The following is a 14,484-nucleotide window of genomic DNA, read 5'->3' on the forward strand; positions in this document are numbered from 1 at the left end:
TGTGTATACTATTTACTCGCAGACATCATTTATATTAATTATAACTACAGATGCCAAGCAAATAGAAGCACGGGAGGTGAATAAACACAACTGGCAGCAAGCAGTGAACTTGTTGTTTGAACTTGCTGACAGGACATCAAAGACAAAGATTATTTTTTTTATTTCAAAGCAAGCTGACCTCAGAAGCCAAATTAAACTACTTCTGAGCCTCTCCCTTTTTGTTAATTTTTTTATTTTTGAAAGGATATCAATACATTAGTTAATTTATTACAAAGCAAGCCGACCTCAGAAGACGATTTGAGTCTTTTAAGTGTGCCAATTTTTTTTTTAAAATACAAAGATGGCTGAGATAAGGATTCTAACTTGGGTTCCTTTTCACTGATATTCACGTGAAATTTTGAAAATAAACTGAAACAATGGAACAATTTTTAAAGTGACACAATATAGTGCTTCGTGCATGGACATCAACGACCCAGAAGATTTGGAGAAAATAAAATCATCTGATGAATTCTAGAAGGCCAGAAGAGAAGATGATTTCACCAACAATATGATCATTAACATGAATGAAATTCTAGTGTACTTTGACCTCAATCATGGATGGACAGACGATAAGATGGGGATTAAAAGTGTGAGAATTAGCATGACTGGTGCAGATTTGGAAAAATATCTGACTGTTGTCCTTGCATTTCCACTTCAGGTGATGTATTGCCTCTAATGATAATTCTTTATGGCATGAGAAAGCTAAAAAAAATATTCATGCACCGAAAGAATGGACTGTACGTGTGCAGAAGGGTTGTGTTGATGAGATAATGCAGCAGTGGATGAGAGTTTAAAAGTACACATTATTATATACTTTTTAAATAAAATTTCAGTTAGAGTGCATTTTCTGAAAGGTAATGTTCAAACGATTTAAAAGGTGTCCCACAACTTACAACTCGAAAAGACAATGTGTCCCAGAACATACAGTGCACAAAAAATTATTTAAAAATTAATTTATGGTGTCCCAACTTATGGTAAATACAGCAAGTGGGTGCTACCTCTAATACAATGTTCTCTTTATCTAAGTAAGAAATGGACATAAAAAGAACTGAATTATTTTTATTTATATCAGACATAATTCTTCGAATAAGCAACTAATATTTACTGTAGCAGGTAAATAAATCACTTCAAGCTTTTGAACATTATTTTTTAGCTGCTCTCTGACACTGAAAGAATTAATTTAAATTCATAGCATATTTATATACTGTTTGTACTGGAAAGAAATGTGTGTTATATTAGTTATTCTATCACTATTTTGTATGAACACAACAAGGACTTGACTCTTGAAGAATTCATTCTTGGTACAATTGAAAAGGTTGCTTCCTTGCTGTGGATAATTCATGATTATTAGAATTTTCCCTTAATCAGGGCATAAATATCTAAGAGTTTGAAACTTTCTGCAATATCACACTGCCTACATCAGCAACTACTATTGATCATGTAATTTGGTCATGTGATATGGTACATCAGACATTAGAGTATTCAGATAAAATTAGATTAATATATATCACAAACAATAAAATTCTTTAAGAGAACAAATTACGCATGTGAAGAACAAAACAAAACATTATATAAATTATGGTCTCATTTATCATACCAAATGTAGTGACTGTGAGAATGCTGATATTGATGGAATAGGCAGTTTTAGTAATAAGGATTAAGGAGCACATCAATAGAATCTTCTGTAATAAATGAAAACTGCAGCCGAAACAGAAAATTCCATCATTCCCAATTAGACCTAGGTCATCACATGAGGCCTACACATGGAAAAGCAAGGTGAAGGAGGTTATTGAAATAGAACAACGAAGGTCAACATTAAATAGGGACGAGGACTTGAATTACCACCTTTCTACAACAGTCTCTTCATATCATGTGACCATTATAAGCCACATGATCAACAGTAGTCGCTGATGAAGATTTCCAAATCCAAGATATTTATGGTATAAGTAAGGGAAAATTCTAATAATTGTTCTTGGTAGCTCACTAAGGAATCAGAGAGTTTTGTATGTTATGTCCAATTAAAAAAATGTAATTCTATTTTTTTCACATTGTGAAAAGTCCTGTTTTGAAGACATGAACAGGATTAAGTGCCTCAAGGATGCTCAATTACATTGTAACCATCAGTATAAATGGCCTTTCCTTAAGGATTTTCACTTTGATATTACCATAAAGAGATGTGGAGTAATTAGGAAAAGAAATCTATCTATTGTTTAAATCGAAAAACTACAATACATTTTGTTATGAAAACAATATGAGTTAGGGAAAACAAGGATACTAAATCAAATCTACAAGTTTTCTTTTCTATTTCCTTGATTTATTCACATTTATGATGCTAACTGCATGTTTCTAGAAATCATTTTGAAATGCTACCATATGCTTACACTTCAGCTATCAAAGACTCCTGGGGGATCACTGGATACCATGTACCGACTTCAGATGTTTTATGCATCATAACATTCTTCAAACTAGACAAAATATGTGGAATGCCAACTCCACAAACAAACTTTGTAGCATTAAACCAATCACTGGAAACTTGCATCCCTAAGACATCACACAGAATACATGGCACTGTGGTCTCGGTGTATAGGACACACATACCTGACTCGTGCATACCTCCTGAAGGGTGAACTTAGACCAAAATGTATCCACTGACAGCAGGGCACATCTTGTCAAGTGTACGAACTTCCTTACTGTGAAACCCAAGTCCCAAGTTCATGTGAACTTTATGTCCAGCATGTGAAACTCTTGGATATTTTGAGGAAATGCAGTTTATATAACACATTTTGACCATACATTTTTAGGATTGCATTTCTACTTTATACTTTAATCTAAATATATTTTATAGAACTTAACATTTTTACCATAATATTTAACTTTCAATCAACATTAACACCATGTAGCAGGGATGGTCCTGGCTTTTAAAAAGCTGTCGCCAAAAAAATCGCCAACCTCAATAATTTGTCGCCAATTTTCAAAAAGTGTCGCCAAAACAAGTAGTGTACATTTTTCCAAGTGTTAATTTAGTCTATTAATGTAACAGGCAATGAAAATTACAAAAGATGGGTTAGTTAATACTTTAATTACAACAAGCATTAACAAAATGTTACAAAGTGTTACATGAAGATCCGTCGCGATTTTAGGGCTGCCCACTTGTTGAATGCAGTTTCAAAGTCTAATTTTTCACATCTGTACATGCTGATTCTCATTAAATTCTCGAGAGATGAGATGCAGAGCTTATTTCTGATGTCAGTTTTTATGAGGTTCATCTTACTGAATCCACGTTTACAGTCTACAGTGCTGACTGGTGACACCAGTAGTCTCTCAGCAGCCCCCCCCCCCACACCTTATGGCTAGCTTCACAAAGCTTGTAGCGAATTGCTTCCTAAATCCCAAGAATGATCACTGAATGCTGTATAAATTTTCTCGACAAGCAAAATAGGATCACCATTCCCACGAATGAAACTTACAGGAGTCAACACCTGGCAATATTGGACCGTATATATAAGCATAAATGCACACCCAATTTAGGGATTCTTTCACGCCTGTATTTTGAGAAATAAATAATTATTATTAATTATGCAAAACCGGTCTTTTTTTTTTGCTATTTCTTGTTGCGGAGTTTAAGTCTCTGCAGCCGTAACACGGAATTGATGGCAAAAGGAAAAGATCAATGAGTAAAATGCTGCACTGGCGACAGATATAATTGTGATTGAGATTTTTTCCATTTGCTTTGTATTTATACACAGTAGTCGGTACTTCAAAGGTTATCAGTTTTCTATGAAGGTTCAGCAAAACTATTGTATTGGTATATGTAAAAAAAGAAAGAAAAAAACACACAGAAGGATTAGCCATACAATTAATTGTTATCTGTTCTGTTCGCGTCTTCAAAAGTCAGTCAGTTGTAGGTATAGTGCGGTAGCATGATTGACTGTATCGCAGCATACAGCACTCAGCCCAGATGTCGGCATAAGCAGATTATGATGTAACAATGCATTGTAAAGATGGGGTTTTCAATACGAACAAAGGATCGTTTGTGTAACAGATTGATTCCAATGCATTGCTTAGTCAAGTTTGTGGCTTCCTTTCGTTCTCCCTTTTAATTTATCCAGTCCAAATCCATGATTGTATGTACAAATTAAATAACCAAAAAGTATGTCGCCAAAAAAATCGCCAGATGGGATATTTTTGTCGCCAATAAGGAAAAAAAATCACAATTTGCGACATTGGCGAAGCCCAGGACGATCCCTGATGTAGAAATGTCTGTCTGTCCATCCGTCCTGGGTTTTGGGATAAATGAACATTTTTCATTTGTAACTGAAACAACACAAGGGTTATGTGAAATGCTCTCTTTTCCAAATGGTGATATAGGTTACCTGCAACCCTTAATACTGAGCAGTACTGTTCACTTCCACTCATACCATCACAGTACTGTTCACTTCCACTCATACCATCACAGTACTGTTCACTTCCACTCATGCCAGGTAAGCAGGTAGGTTATATATATATATATATATATATATATACACACACACTAAACATTTCTTTTAAAACACCAGGGGCAAGAAAACAGAAACATAGTGACAGCTAACCAAAAACAATTTTTGTGTTCCTAATATTAATAATGTAAACACTTATTTAAATGATTGCAGAACCTAACAAGAGTGCTAGAATGGCACATTATATTGCTATGCTGTGTTTAACAGTCCTCTATGTAGCCTCTATTAATAACTAACTGGTCTCATTAACCTCAACCTTTGGTTAAGGCATTTGGTCTTGAACAAGACATACTGCAAAAGTCATTATTTTCTTACAAGACATACTATGATTGTGACCTTTGACCTTTAGATACCAGAATTTACAGGTTTCTTTATTACCTCAATGCAAGCCATCCAAAAGTTTGCTCAAAGAACTAATAACAGATTAAAAGAACTAGATTTTTCTTTGAGCCAGAATGCCCTTGGATTTCGATCTTCTGACCCCAAAATCAATAGGCCATATTAATGCTTTAACTGCAAACACTTCTAAAATCTTGGTTAAGATATAACAGTTCAGAACAAAGTTATATTAAGCAAAAGCCATTTTTCTTCTGTTAGTTAGTAACCTTGACCTTTGACCCCAACATCAATAGGCTTCTTTTATTCCCAATTTGTAAGACATTCACAAACTCTGGGAAAGGTACATGGCTGAAAAGCAATTTTTTGTGTGCAGAAACCGTTTTTTTTTCTTTCTCAGTCACAGTGACCATGACCATTGACCTTTTGACCACAAAACTGATAGGCCTATTCCTTATCTCAAGTACAAGAAAGCAAAACATTAAGGTTGATCCAAGCCCATTTTGTAGAAAGTTATTATAAAATACATTTTCTTCTTTTAATCATATTAACACTGACCTTCAACATAACAATTAATAAATTTTTTTGGTATGCCAAGTATAAGCCATCCACAAAATTTGGTCTTGGATGTGATTTATAACTTATGCTATTGTATGGAAACCATTTTTCTTTTAGTCACACTGTCTCTGACTTTCGACTCCAAAATCAATAGGTTGATTCTGTACCCCAAGTGCAAGCCATCCCATATGTTGGTTCAGGTAGGTGACATAAAACTAATGGTACTGTGCAGAAACCATTTTGCTTCTTTCAGCCACTGTTATCTTGACCTTTGACCCCAAAGTCAACTTGGTTCTTCCCTACCCCAGCTGCAAGCCATCTACAAATTAATAACTGTAGATGGTTCAGAACTTGAGTTACTGTGCAGAAACTAAACTAGTAACAGATGGTTATATAGAGGAACAGACAACATCATAAGCCCTGCCTTATGGTGAGTGTATAAAGTAAACAATATTCAAATCTACCGATTTTCCATGCATATTGTAATACTGCTAACTTACCCCTCCTTTACTATCAAAGCCCAATACTTCATGACTTATGCAGGAGGTCCGACCTGATTGAATTTCATGAAGGTGCCTGAACAAATTGAGTCGTGCCCTGCCACGACCATTGTCTAATTCTCCCTGAGTGAGGATCCCAAGCAGTGTGCTCTTACCACCATCAACATTACCAAGAACAGCAAGGCGGAGATCAATAAACTACAAAATATGAAGAATATGCCATAAACATTATGTTTTAATTCACATGTTGCATGTAAAATTAAGGTAGAATGAAGCAAACATATGAACTTTACATTATGCTTTGCACATGAATACAGGTGTAAAATAAATGTGTGAATCAAAATGCATTGCAGTGTTAGATTTTTGTTGCCTATCAACAAATGTCATTATATATGTATAACTATGAAGATGGTATACTGAATGTTTTTAAGTCTTTCAACACTCTTTTCTAATGTAAATTTTCAAAGACTGACAGTTATTTGCTGTCAAGGATCTAAGGCAACACTTCCTCCTCAAGTACTCTTTGTGTTGGGCAGACAAAATATTATCGTATACTAACAAAATTATACATGTATGCAGTGTTTGCCTTGCAGACTTTGGTGATCCCCATTTCATTACATAAACTGGGAGATTTCATTAGTCCTTGATATACTACATCTACTCCAGCCTATTCCTTCAAAGACATATGCTCAAAATGATACAAGTATGTTTCTTCATGTGAAAAATGATTAGAGATTTTTAAAAAATTCAGATTTATCTCCCCTGAGGGAAGGCATCGAGAATAAGTAGTGAATAAGCAGGGATGAGAATAGGATGGACCACTAAAATGAGCACAAAGAACCAAGATGCCATCATGGATTTGTCTAAAAGACTATGAATAGGGTTTCAGACCACTGTTTTGGAGGAAAAAGTAAATCAACTGGGAGTAACATGTACTTGAACTGGAGACCATTATTTGGCTCCTTAGCACTAAAGCCCTGGCCATGCTGAAGGGTAACTGTAAAACTTTTGACAGCTACCTGCTGATCATCTGGAACTTTACGAACAAGGATTTCTAGGGCCTTCCTGGGTTCCCTGTCGCCTTCTGATTCTACTTCACGTTCCCTTAGTACTGTCAATGTAGCCCCCAATCTGTTGAGAAAAAACAAACAAACATGAAACAAATTTTTTTTATATTCTTAACATGAAACATTTTAAAAACAATGTACGCCTTCTTCCTCTTTCTGGAACAAGAGGACAAATATTTGGATGATCAACTCAAAGAGACAAATACAGTAATACTACATTGGGAGACCACTCTCTCTGCCAATGAAAAATTGTCTTGAACTTCAGGTAACCGTTCTTCATGATAAAAACTAATCAATGCATTAAGAATTTGAACTTTTTTTTGTCATAGAAGTCCCTCATTAACTCACCTTTCAGCCATTCTTTCTAGATTAGTCAATGATGCTTGGAGATCTACAGGAGACAGCCCTGCCAACAATCCATTATCCTCTACACCTAATTCATAGATTGCCTCCCCTTCTCCTTCCTGAAGTCGCCATTTCATCTGAGTCACCAAATGCTCAAAACGAGACGGTGAGGGGTTAACTAATTTGAGCTGAAAAGAAGACAGCGATATCAACTGTAAAATGTATACACAGAGCTGGTCATAGATACTTTCTTATAAATAGAGGGTATGGGTCAGCACTGTAACTGTAAAACTCTTAACTTTTGAAAACCAATACCATATTTTTAAAGTAAAAGCTATGTAACTAAAATAGTAGACATTTTTGTTTAAAAAGGATCCGTTTAAAATATGGTAGTCAATAAAAACATGCAAGTCAAGTAAGTAATGGCAGCCAAAAAAACCTGCTCACACAATTCTCTGATGGAAAAAGTATGACACAAATTGATAGAGAAGAGTAAAACAAATACAGATTCAAAGCAAAATGATACAAGAACATCAAGACAGAGGAATAATATTAGTCAATTTAAATACATTACCTTGTATTCTATATTCCCCTCTTCTACCTGTTAATAACAAATAATGAAGAAATCAGATTAGTTGATCTGAATGAATGTCTCATTTTTATATAATATTTATCTAAATCCTGATTAAACCTAGATGCATTAATTGCAAAATCAATATTCCACGGTTACTGCTAATTCATCATGTAAATGGGAACCATTTCCTGAGGTTTGTTTTAAAATCTTTATCGCAACAATTTAACAAGGAATCAAAAATTTGAAGAAAAAGTTTGCAAATATTTAAACAAATGTTTTTCAAAATCAGAAACATGCACAAATTTAATAGCATATAACTATCCCAATATAACATATATCTGTGTTAGGCCTACAAGTCTGCCATAATCCTAAATGAATTTCACTGAGATGACCATTGGAATATGATCAAAGACATGGTCCCTCTGGTAATGTTCTATATATAGCCACTTGGATCATGTGTTTGGAAGAGCACCTGATCATCAGTGTGTGATACCCAGTAATCATCAGCAATGTAAATCACCATCTCTCTGTCAATACGTTGCATGTAATACAAACTGAAAACATTTTCTTTCTCAGGAGAAAATACTTATGTGCATGCATGACATGACATAGTTTGAAATGCAATAAAACAATGTAATATATGATTAAATTTGCACTTTTCTATTTATTTGTAATTTCTCTTTTTATTCCAGTAATTACTTTTGTTTTGGTTAGTTAAAAAACAGAAATATTGGATACAACCAAGACAGTAGTATATAGAAAATTTAAACAACTTGTGTTTACTTAATAATGAAACAATGATGGTTTCATAAATCTGGAGATTCCCATCTGTTCCAGTAATGTACATTTTCTTATTAATATGCAATCCAATTCTTTGCCACAAAATATGCTACTGGATCACTTTCACCCATAATGAAAGTTCACATTGTTGCATTCCATGTGTATGTGTGTGTGTGATTTGGATTTTTAACATAGCTTTAACAATTTTTCAGTCATATTGTTATGATGTCTGCAGAGTGGCAGTTTATAGTGATGTCTAGCACTGGGGCATCATGCACAGACATGTAGCATGATGTCCCACCCAGTCACATTAACCTGACACCAGGCCAACCAGTCCTAATACTAATCTCTTAATGCTGAGCACCAAGCGAGGCAGTTGTTAGTACCATTTTTATAAAGTCTTGGTATGACTTGGCCAGGATTCAAAACCACGACCTCTTGCATCCGAGGTGGATGCTCTAACCACTAGGCCACCGGTGCAGTCAACAGCAAACTAGTAATTAGATAAAATGTTACTAACTTCCTATTTCACTCTAACATAACTTTGTTTAACTGTACAGTTTTCTTTCTGTAAATTATACAAACACTTCTATATTATTTTGATGCATACAGTATATTTCATGAAATTGTGTATTTGTTGTTTATACCAAAGTTTTAAGTATTTCACTGCCATATGCTTGTACATGCTGTAGAACTGAATATAATTTTCAAACATATCCTACTTTTATTCAGAATTCATAATTTTTCATTTTGAAGATGGAGTTCTGGAACTCTGCTAACTTTCATGATTTGGTTAGGTTGCTTTTGCTATATTTCAAGCATATGGTGATTTTATTATTGTTTTAATGCCATTTCATGATACGATAATTTGTCATGTCCTTATTATTCTTAAAATTCCTTTTTGTCGTGTTTCTATGAGATGTTTGTCCATGTATCTATGTCAACAAGATAGTAACTGAATAAATGAGACAGCTTAAACTTTTCCACGACTCTCTTGGCACAATACCACTGTTTCCATGAAACAATATCAAACAGCAGTTTCATGAATTTGCAACTATACAGGTGATTTCAGCACAGGATTTGAAGATTCAGTTATTTATTGTCCAAGCTGTTGATAATTTTACCCTGCCTTGTTGGTGGAATTGCATGTGACCAGCAATAGCAATAATTTATTAACAAAGTAGATATGGATTTTCTTTCCACCATCATGAATATCTTTCTGACTTAGTAAATGGTGTAACCTAAAAAAAGTGAGTGTACATGTGTCTGTCTTTAGTTTCTACTATTCCATCCTTACCAAAAGTTGTATCTATCACTTCTTGTCAGCCTTATATTGGATACCTGACAAAGTCTTCCATGTTTTTGTCTGCATTTTGTTTCATGTGACTCAAAAGTTGTGATTCAGTTGGTGAACTACAAGGTCAACAAAACAAAAACTCTTACTGGTACCATCAGATCTCCATGTTGGACTGTGGAGATCAGATTTTAATCAGACTGCATAGCGAGTCTTTTTCGTACAATGAATGTCCTTTTTACCAAAAAAAAACTCTTATGTCCATTTGAGAAAATATAATCAAAATCACATGCACTTGATTCTGTCAGTCAAAAAGGGTGAAACTAACAATAACAACCTTCCATACTCCCAATTAACACAAGGTAACTAACTTTTGAAAGTACCTGAAGATGAAATATATAAAATATTACAAAAATTCTATAATAATTATAGTTAACAAATATTTATATTTGTTGTTAATTTCAAAGGTACATAATAAAAAGATTATTTTTATAATTTCATGTCTGACTTACCCTAGTCTTTCAATATATGATGTTATCACATGGTATTTATGTTTTGCTGCTATTTTGGTGCTATGTCTTACTGCCTAAATAACAGCCTTGTGTAGCGTGTTCCGATGTTCACTGACAGCAGAACAAGCCACCAAATTTTCAAGAATATTTCACACACCTGATTACTGAAGCTTTTCCACAAATTAAAGTCATACTGATTTAGGTGGACTTTACTAACCCAGTTTTTTAAATAATAAATTCAAATTCTCACACAAGCAAATGGATGTGTTTTCAAGTTCTGCTGACCTACATTTCAGTTAGTTGGAATGCATAGAAAGCTGGAAATGCCAAAATTGTTTAAAAGAAAGATAAATATCTTGAATGAAACAATGCAATTTAAACACTTTGCTCAATATTAGTAAAATTTTTATTGATTTCAGAAAAGAAAATTTCTTCAACCTAATCAAATTTTGGCATTCCTGGCTTCCATCACATTTTTTTTCAACCAGCTGAACAGAATATGAAAATGCATCCATTTGCTACTGTCTGATTTTGATTCCCTCAGGATCAAAACAGCAAGTAAGAATAATCACTTGGATTTAAATTTGTGGAAAAGTTTTGACATAGGCTGTCAAATGTGTGAAATATTCCAGAAAATACTATCTCCCATTCTCCTGTCAGTTGACTTGGGAAAACATTACACAAGGTTGTTATTTAGACAGTAAGACATAACACCAAAACAACAATATGCGATATGTCGTACGTTGTATATGTGTGATTTGGATATTTAATGTAGCTTTAACAATTTTTCAGTCATATCGCTATGATGTCTGCAGTGGGGCATCATGCTGCAGACATGTAGCATAATATCCCACCCAGTCACATTATCCTGACACCAGGCTGACCAGTCCTAACACTAACCGCTTAATGCTGAGTGCCAAGCGAGGCAGCTGTTAGTACCATTTTTGTAAGTCTTTGGTATGACTCAGCAGGGGATTAAACCCACTACCTCCCGCATCCAAGGTGGACGCTCTAATCACTAGGCCACCGAAGCAGTTGTAAACCTACTGTGTATGTCACAAGGGTCATGTAAGCACATTTACTACATAAATTTAAAATATAGTTTTAAAAATGTAATTGTAATATATAGTTATAAAAAAGTTTATTTAATTTTGATTTTTGAGTGATCTGTACATTAATTGCCATAACAAAATTTCCGGACGAAAATTATCGATCACTATGGACTTTTACATTGGCAGTTTGGCATTACACTGGGTAAAAAATGTTGATAATGGATTGAACTATTACTAGTGCAGGGGGATTCAAGGTGCGATAGTGTGAATAAGTCTCGCACATTTTCATTCATCTCCTGTATGGATGTTCAACTATTATTCGGATAGAGGAGTTGTTGTTGTTGTCGTTGTAGGGTTTAAAGCCATTTTTCAGCACACGATAGGCTATACATGGTGGCCAGTATTAATGGTGGAGGAAGAACCCGGAAAGAACCACCGACCCACGAGAAGCTACTGGCAAGCTTTCTCACATACCCACATTAGCCGAATCGGAGATTCGAACCCATGCAGACAGAGGTGAGATGGCAGTGATCCATAACGGAGAGCGCTTTAGACCACTCGGCCACTCGGGGCCCCAGATAGAGGAGTAACATACAATTAGTTTTATTCTTAATTTGTACATATCACATTTCTTCAAAATGATACTATAGCATGATTTAAAATTGAACTAAAATAAATCTGAATTAACAGCAGTAGGAAAAATAGGTATTACGTAGAAAATGAAATAAAAGACATGACATACCAAACAGAAGATATATACGAAGTTACATAATTGCCTCCAATTTAATGGTCTTGTATCCTTTTTTCTACTGGTGTTTTCCTGGGTTTGTTTATAAATGACAACATTATCATGTCTCGGTTTATGCTTGTAGTTCAACTTCGTCCAACCGCAGGCACACTCCCTCTTACATCACAGCATGTGACATAAATCAGTTTTAAGTAATAGTCACATGGGTCATGTACATGTATTTACTCCTTTTAAATTAAATATAAATTGTTCTTTTAAAATTTAACACTAATTTTCTTTAACCAGTCTATTAAATCCTGATTATTGAATGCTCTACACCCTGTCACCAAGAAACTTCCAGACAAAACAAGTCTATCACTATGGAATTTTACAATGGTGGCCATGTACTAAACTTGGGTCAAAATAAGAGCGCACTGAGTGGAATCGTCATAATCGATGGTAGTAAGAATTTGTTTATCAATAAGCGCAGCATGTATGTGACATCACAACGCACAACATTCAATCCGGATTGTATTGGATCACACCTTTAGGTTCATTTTTGTCTACGTACTTTAACATTGATTTTGCTGTATGTACCTCTCGGGGCGTCTAAATAATGGCCTTCCAAAGGAATGTGGATGAAAATGTCGAAATACGTCATCATTGAATTTGCCGTTAAGCATTTATGGAGAAATTTATACAATAATCTTCAATGGAACTTGCATGGATAAGGCACGAAATAAAGTGAATAAATGCCGTTTATAGGTAGTCAAATTCTCCAAAATTACACCTATAGCTGCAAAAAGTGACTTAGCGCACGTACACGACTATACTGTACGAGTTGTACAGTACAACTGACTTACCCCAATACACACTCCCAAAAGCGGACCCTGACAGAGGTATGAATATATTTTGTGCGTATCCGAAATATCGATATAAAATTATCTATTTGTTTTAGAAAAAAAGAACATCGAATTAATTTCGACGAAGTACATATACCAAGTCATTATTGACAATAGGTTTGTTTACCTCAGGCGGTAAGGATGCGGGCATTTTCCCCGTCTCTTGATTATGTTCCATTTTTTCTCTACAAACTAAATTTTCGTATATATCTTGCATGTTTCCGATGTAAATATGCAATCTCGCCTACAAACATTTCAATATATTGTGACAACTGTCAACAATACATGTTTGTAGTTTCATTATTAGACCGCCATATTTCATCAGCTGGCAAAATTCCCGGATGATTAAAAATACACAGTAAACATGGGAGGTAACCAGCCATTAGATTAACCAGAATAAATGCATTTATCGCAATAAATACAGGAATAAAGGTATTTACCGGAATAAATACTGGAATGAAATTAATTACCGAATAATTAGGAAAATCAAAATAAAACGACGATTTTATCTATTTTCAAAAAGATTTTGGCTTTGTTTTATTAATGGAATAAAAGCAATCAGACGATTGAAATGGTATGCATTTGTAAGCAAAATTGGGGTTACTCAAATATTTGCATTAAAGGATGGCATTGATATTTAAATTACATCACGACAGCTACAGAGATGTTATTTATCTACAATTTAATTCTTTTGCATATAAATTATATAAATTTGAACAAGTATAGGATCAAACATTCAGCTGAGACTCAAATATGTCCGTCTAAGTGGTGGTTATTTCTTCATGTACAATGTCCTTTTGAGGGACCCGTCACGACTACTAAAGACCCCAAGGTGAAATAAGTCTTCATGTTTTATGATTTTAATGGAGTTGACATCAGTTTTTATTCTTTTTTCAAATCTCAAATGAGAATAGATAGAATAAAACAAGCGTTGTACATTTACGACTCTATTTCAACCAGTGACAAATCTGCAACTATCAACACATACATATTTTACATATATCATATAAATTGTATAAGAAGTGTTTATGCCCTTATTGCATTCATTAAAGCACACAAAAATTATTTCTTTTCCAACTAACGGATAATAACATCCGGAAGTAGTGAATAGGGGCACCCTAGCCTTAATGGAAATTAGCATTACAGGACCCCTTGGGCAAACCTAGCCTCAATGGAAATTTAACATGGGAAAAAATCATGGGCAAACCTAGCCTCAAGGGAAATTGAACATGGGAAAAAATCATGGGTAACTCTAGCCTCAAGGGGAATTGAAAATGGAACAGGGTCGGGACCCTATTTTAA

General features: G+C 34.5%; 1 protein-coding gene across 1 annotated transcript in view; it reads right to left on the reverse strand.

The window, feature by feature from the left end:
• The window catches only part of LOC149804350 (GTP-binding protein 2-like), a 56,072-nt gene extending 42,556 nt beyond the window's left edge, over positions 1–13,516 (reverse strand). Inside the window, exons 1-5 of the mRNA XM_089939253.1 lie at positions 13,310–13,516; positions 7,916–7,942; positions 7,345–7,529; positions 6,949–7,060; positions 5,930–6,127 (exon numbers count right to left, since the gene is read on the reverse strand). Of these exons, the coding sequence (XP_089795379.1) occupies positions 5,930–6,127; positions 6,949–7,060; positions 7,345–7,529; positions 7,916–7,942; positions 13,310–13,399 (612 nt within the window). The 5' untranslated portion in view covers positions 13,400–13,516. The remainder of the gene's footprint in view (positions 1–5,929; positions 6,128–6,948; positions 7,061–7,344; positions 7,530–7,915; positions 7,943–13,309) is intronic.
• Between the last annotated feature and the right edge of the window lie 968 nt (positions 13,517–14,484).

The sequence above is a fragment of the Sinohyriopsis cumingii genome, chromosome 2, assembly GCF_028554795.1.
Source record: "Sinohyriopsis cumingii isolate HCF-2022 chromosome 2, ASM2855479v2, whole genome shotgun sequence".
Classification (NCBI taxonomy): Eukaryota; Metazoa; Mollusca; class Bivalvia; order Unionida; family Unionidae; genus Sinohyriopsis; species Sinohyriopsis cumingii.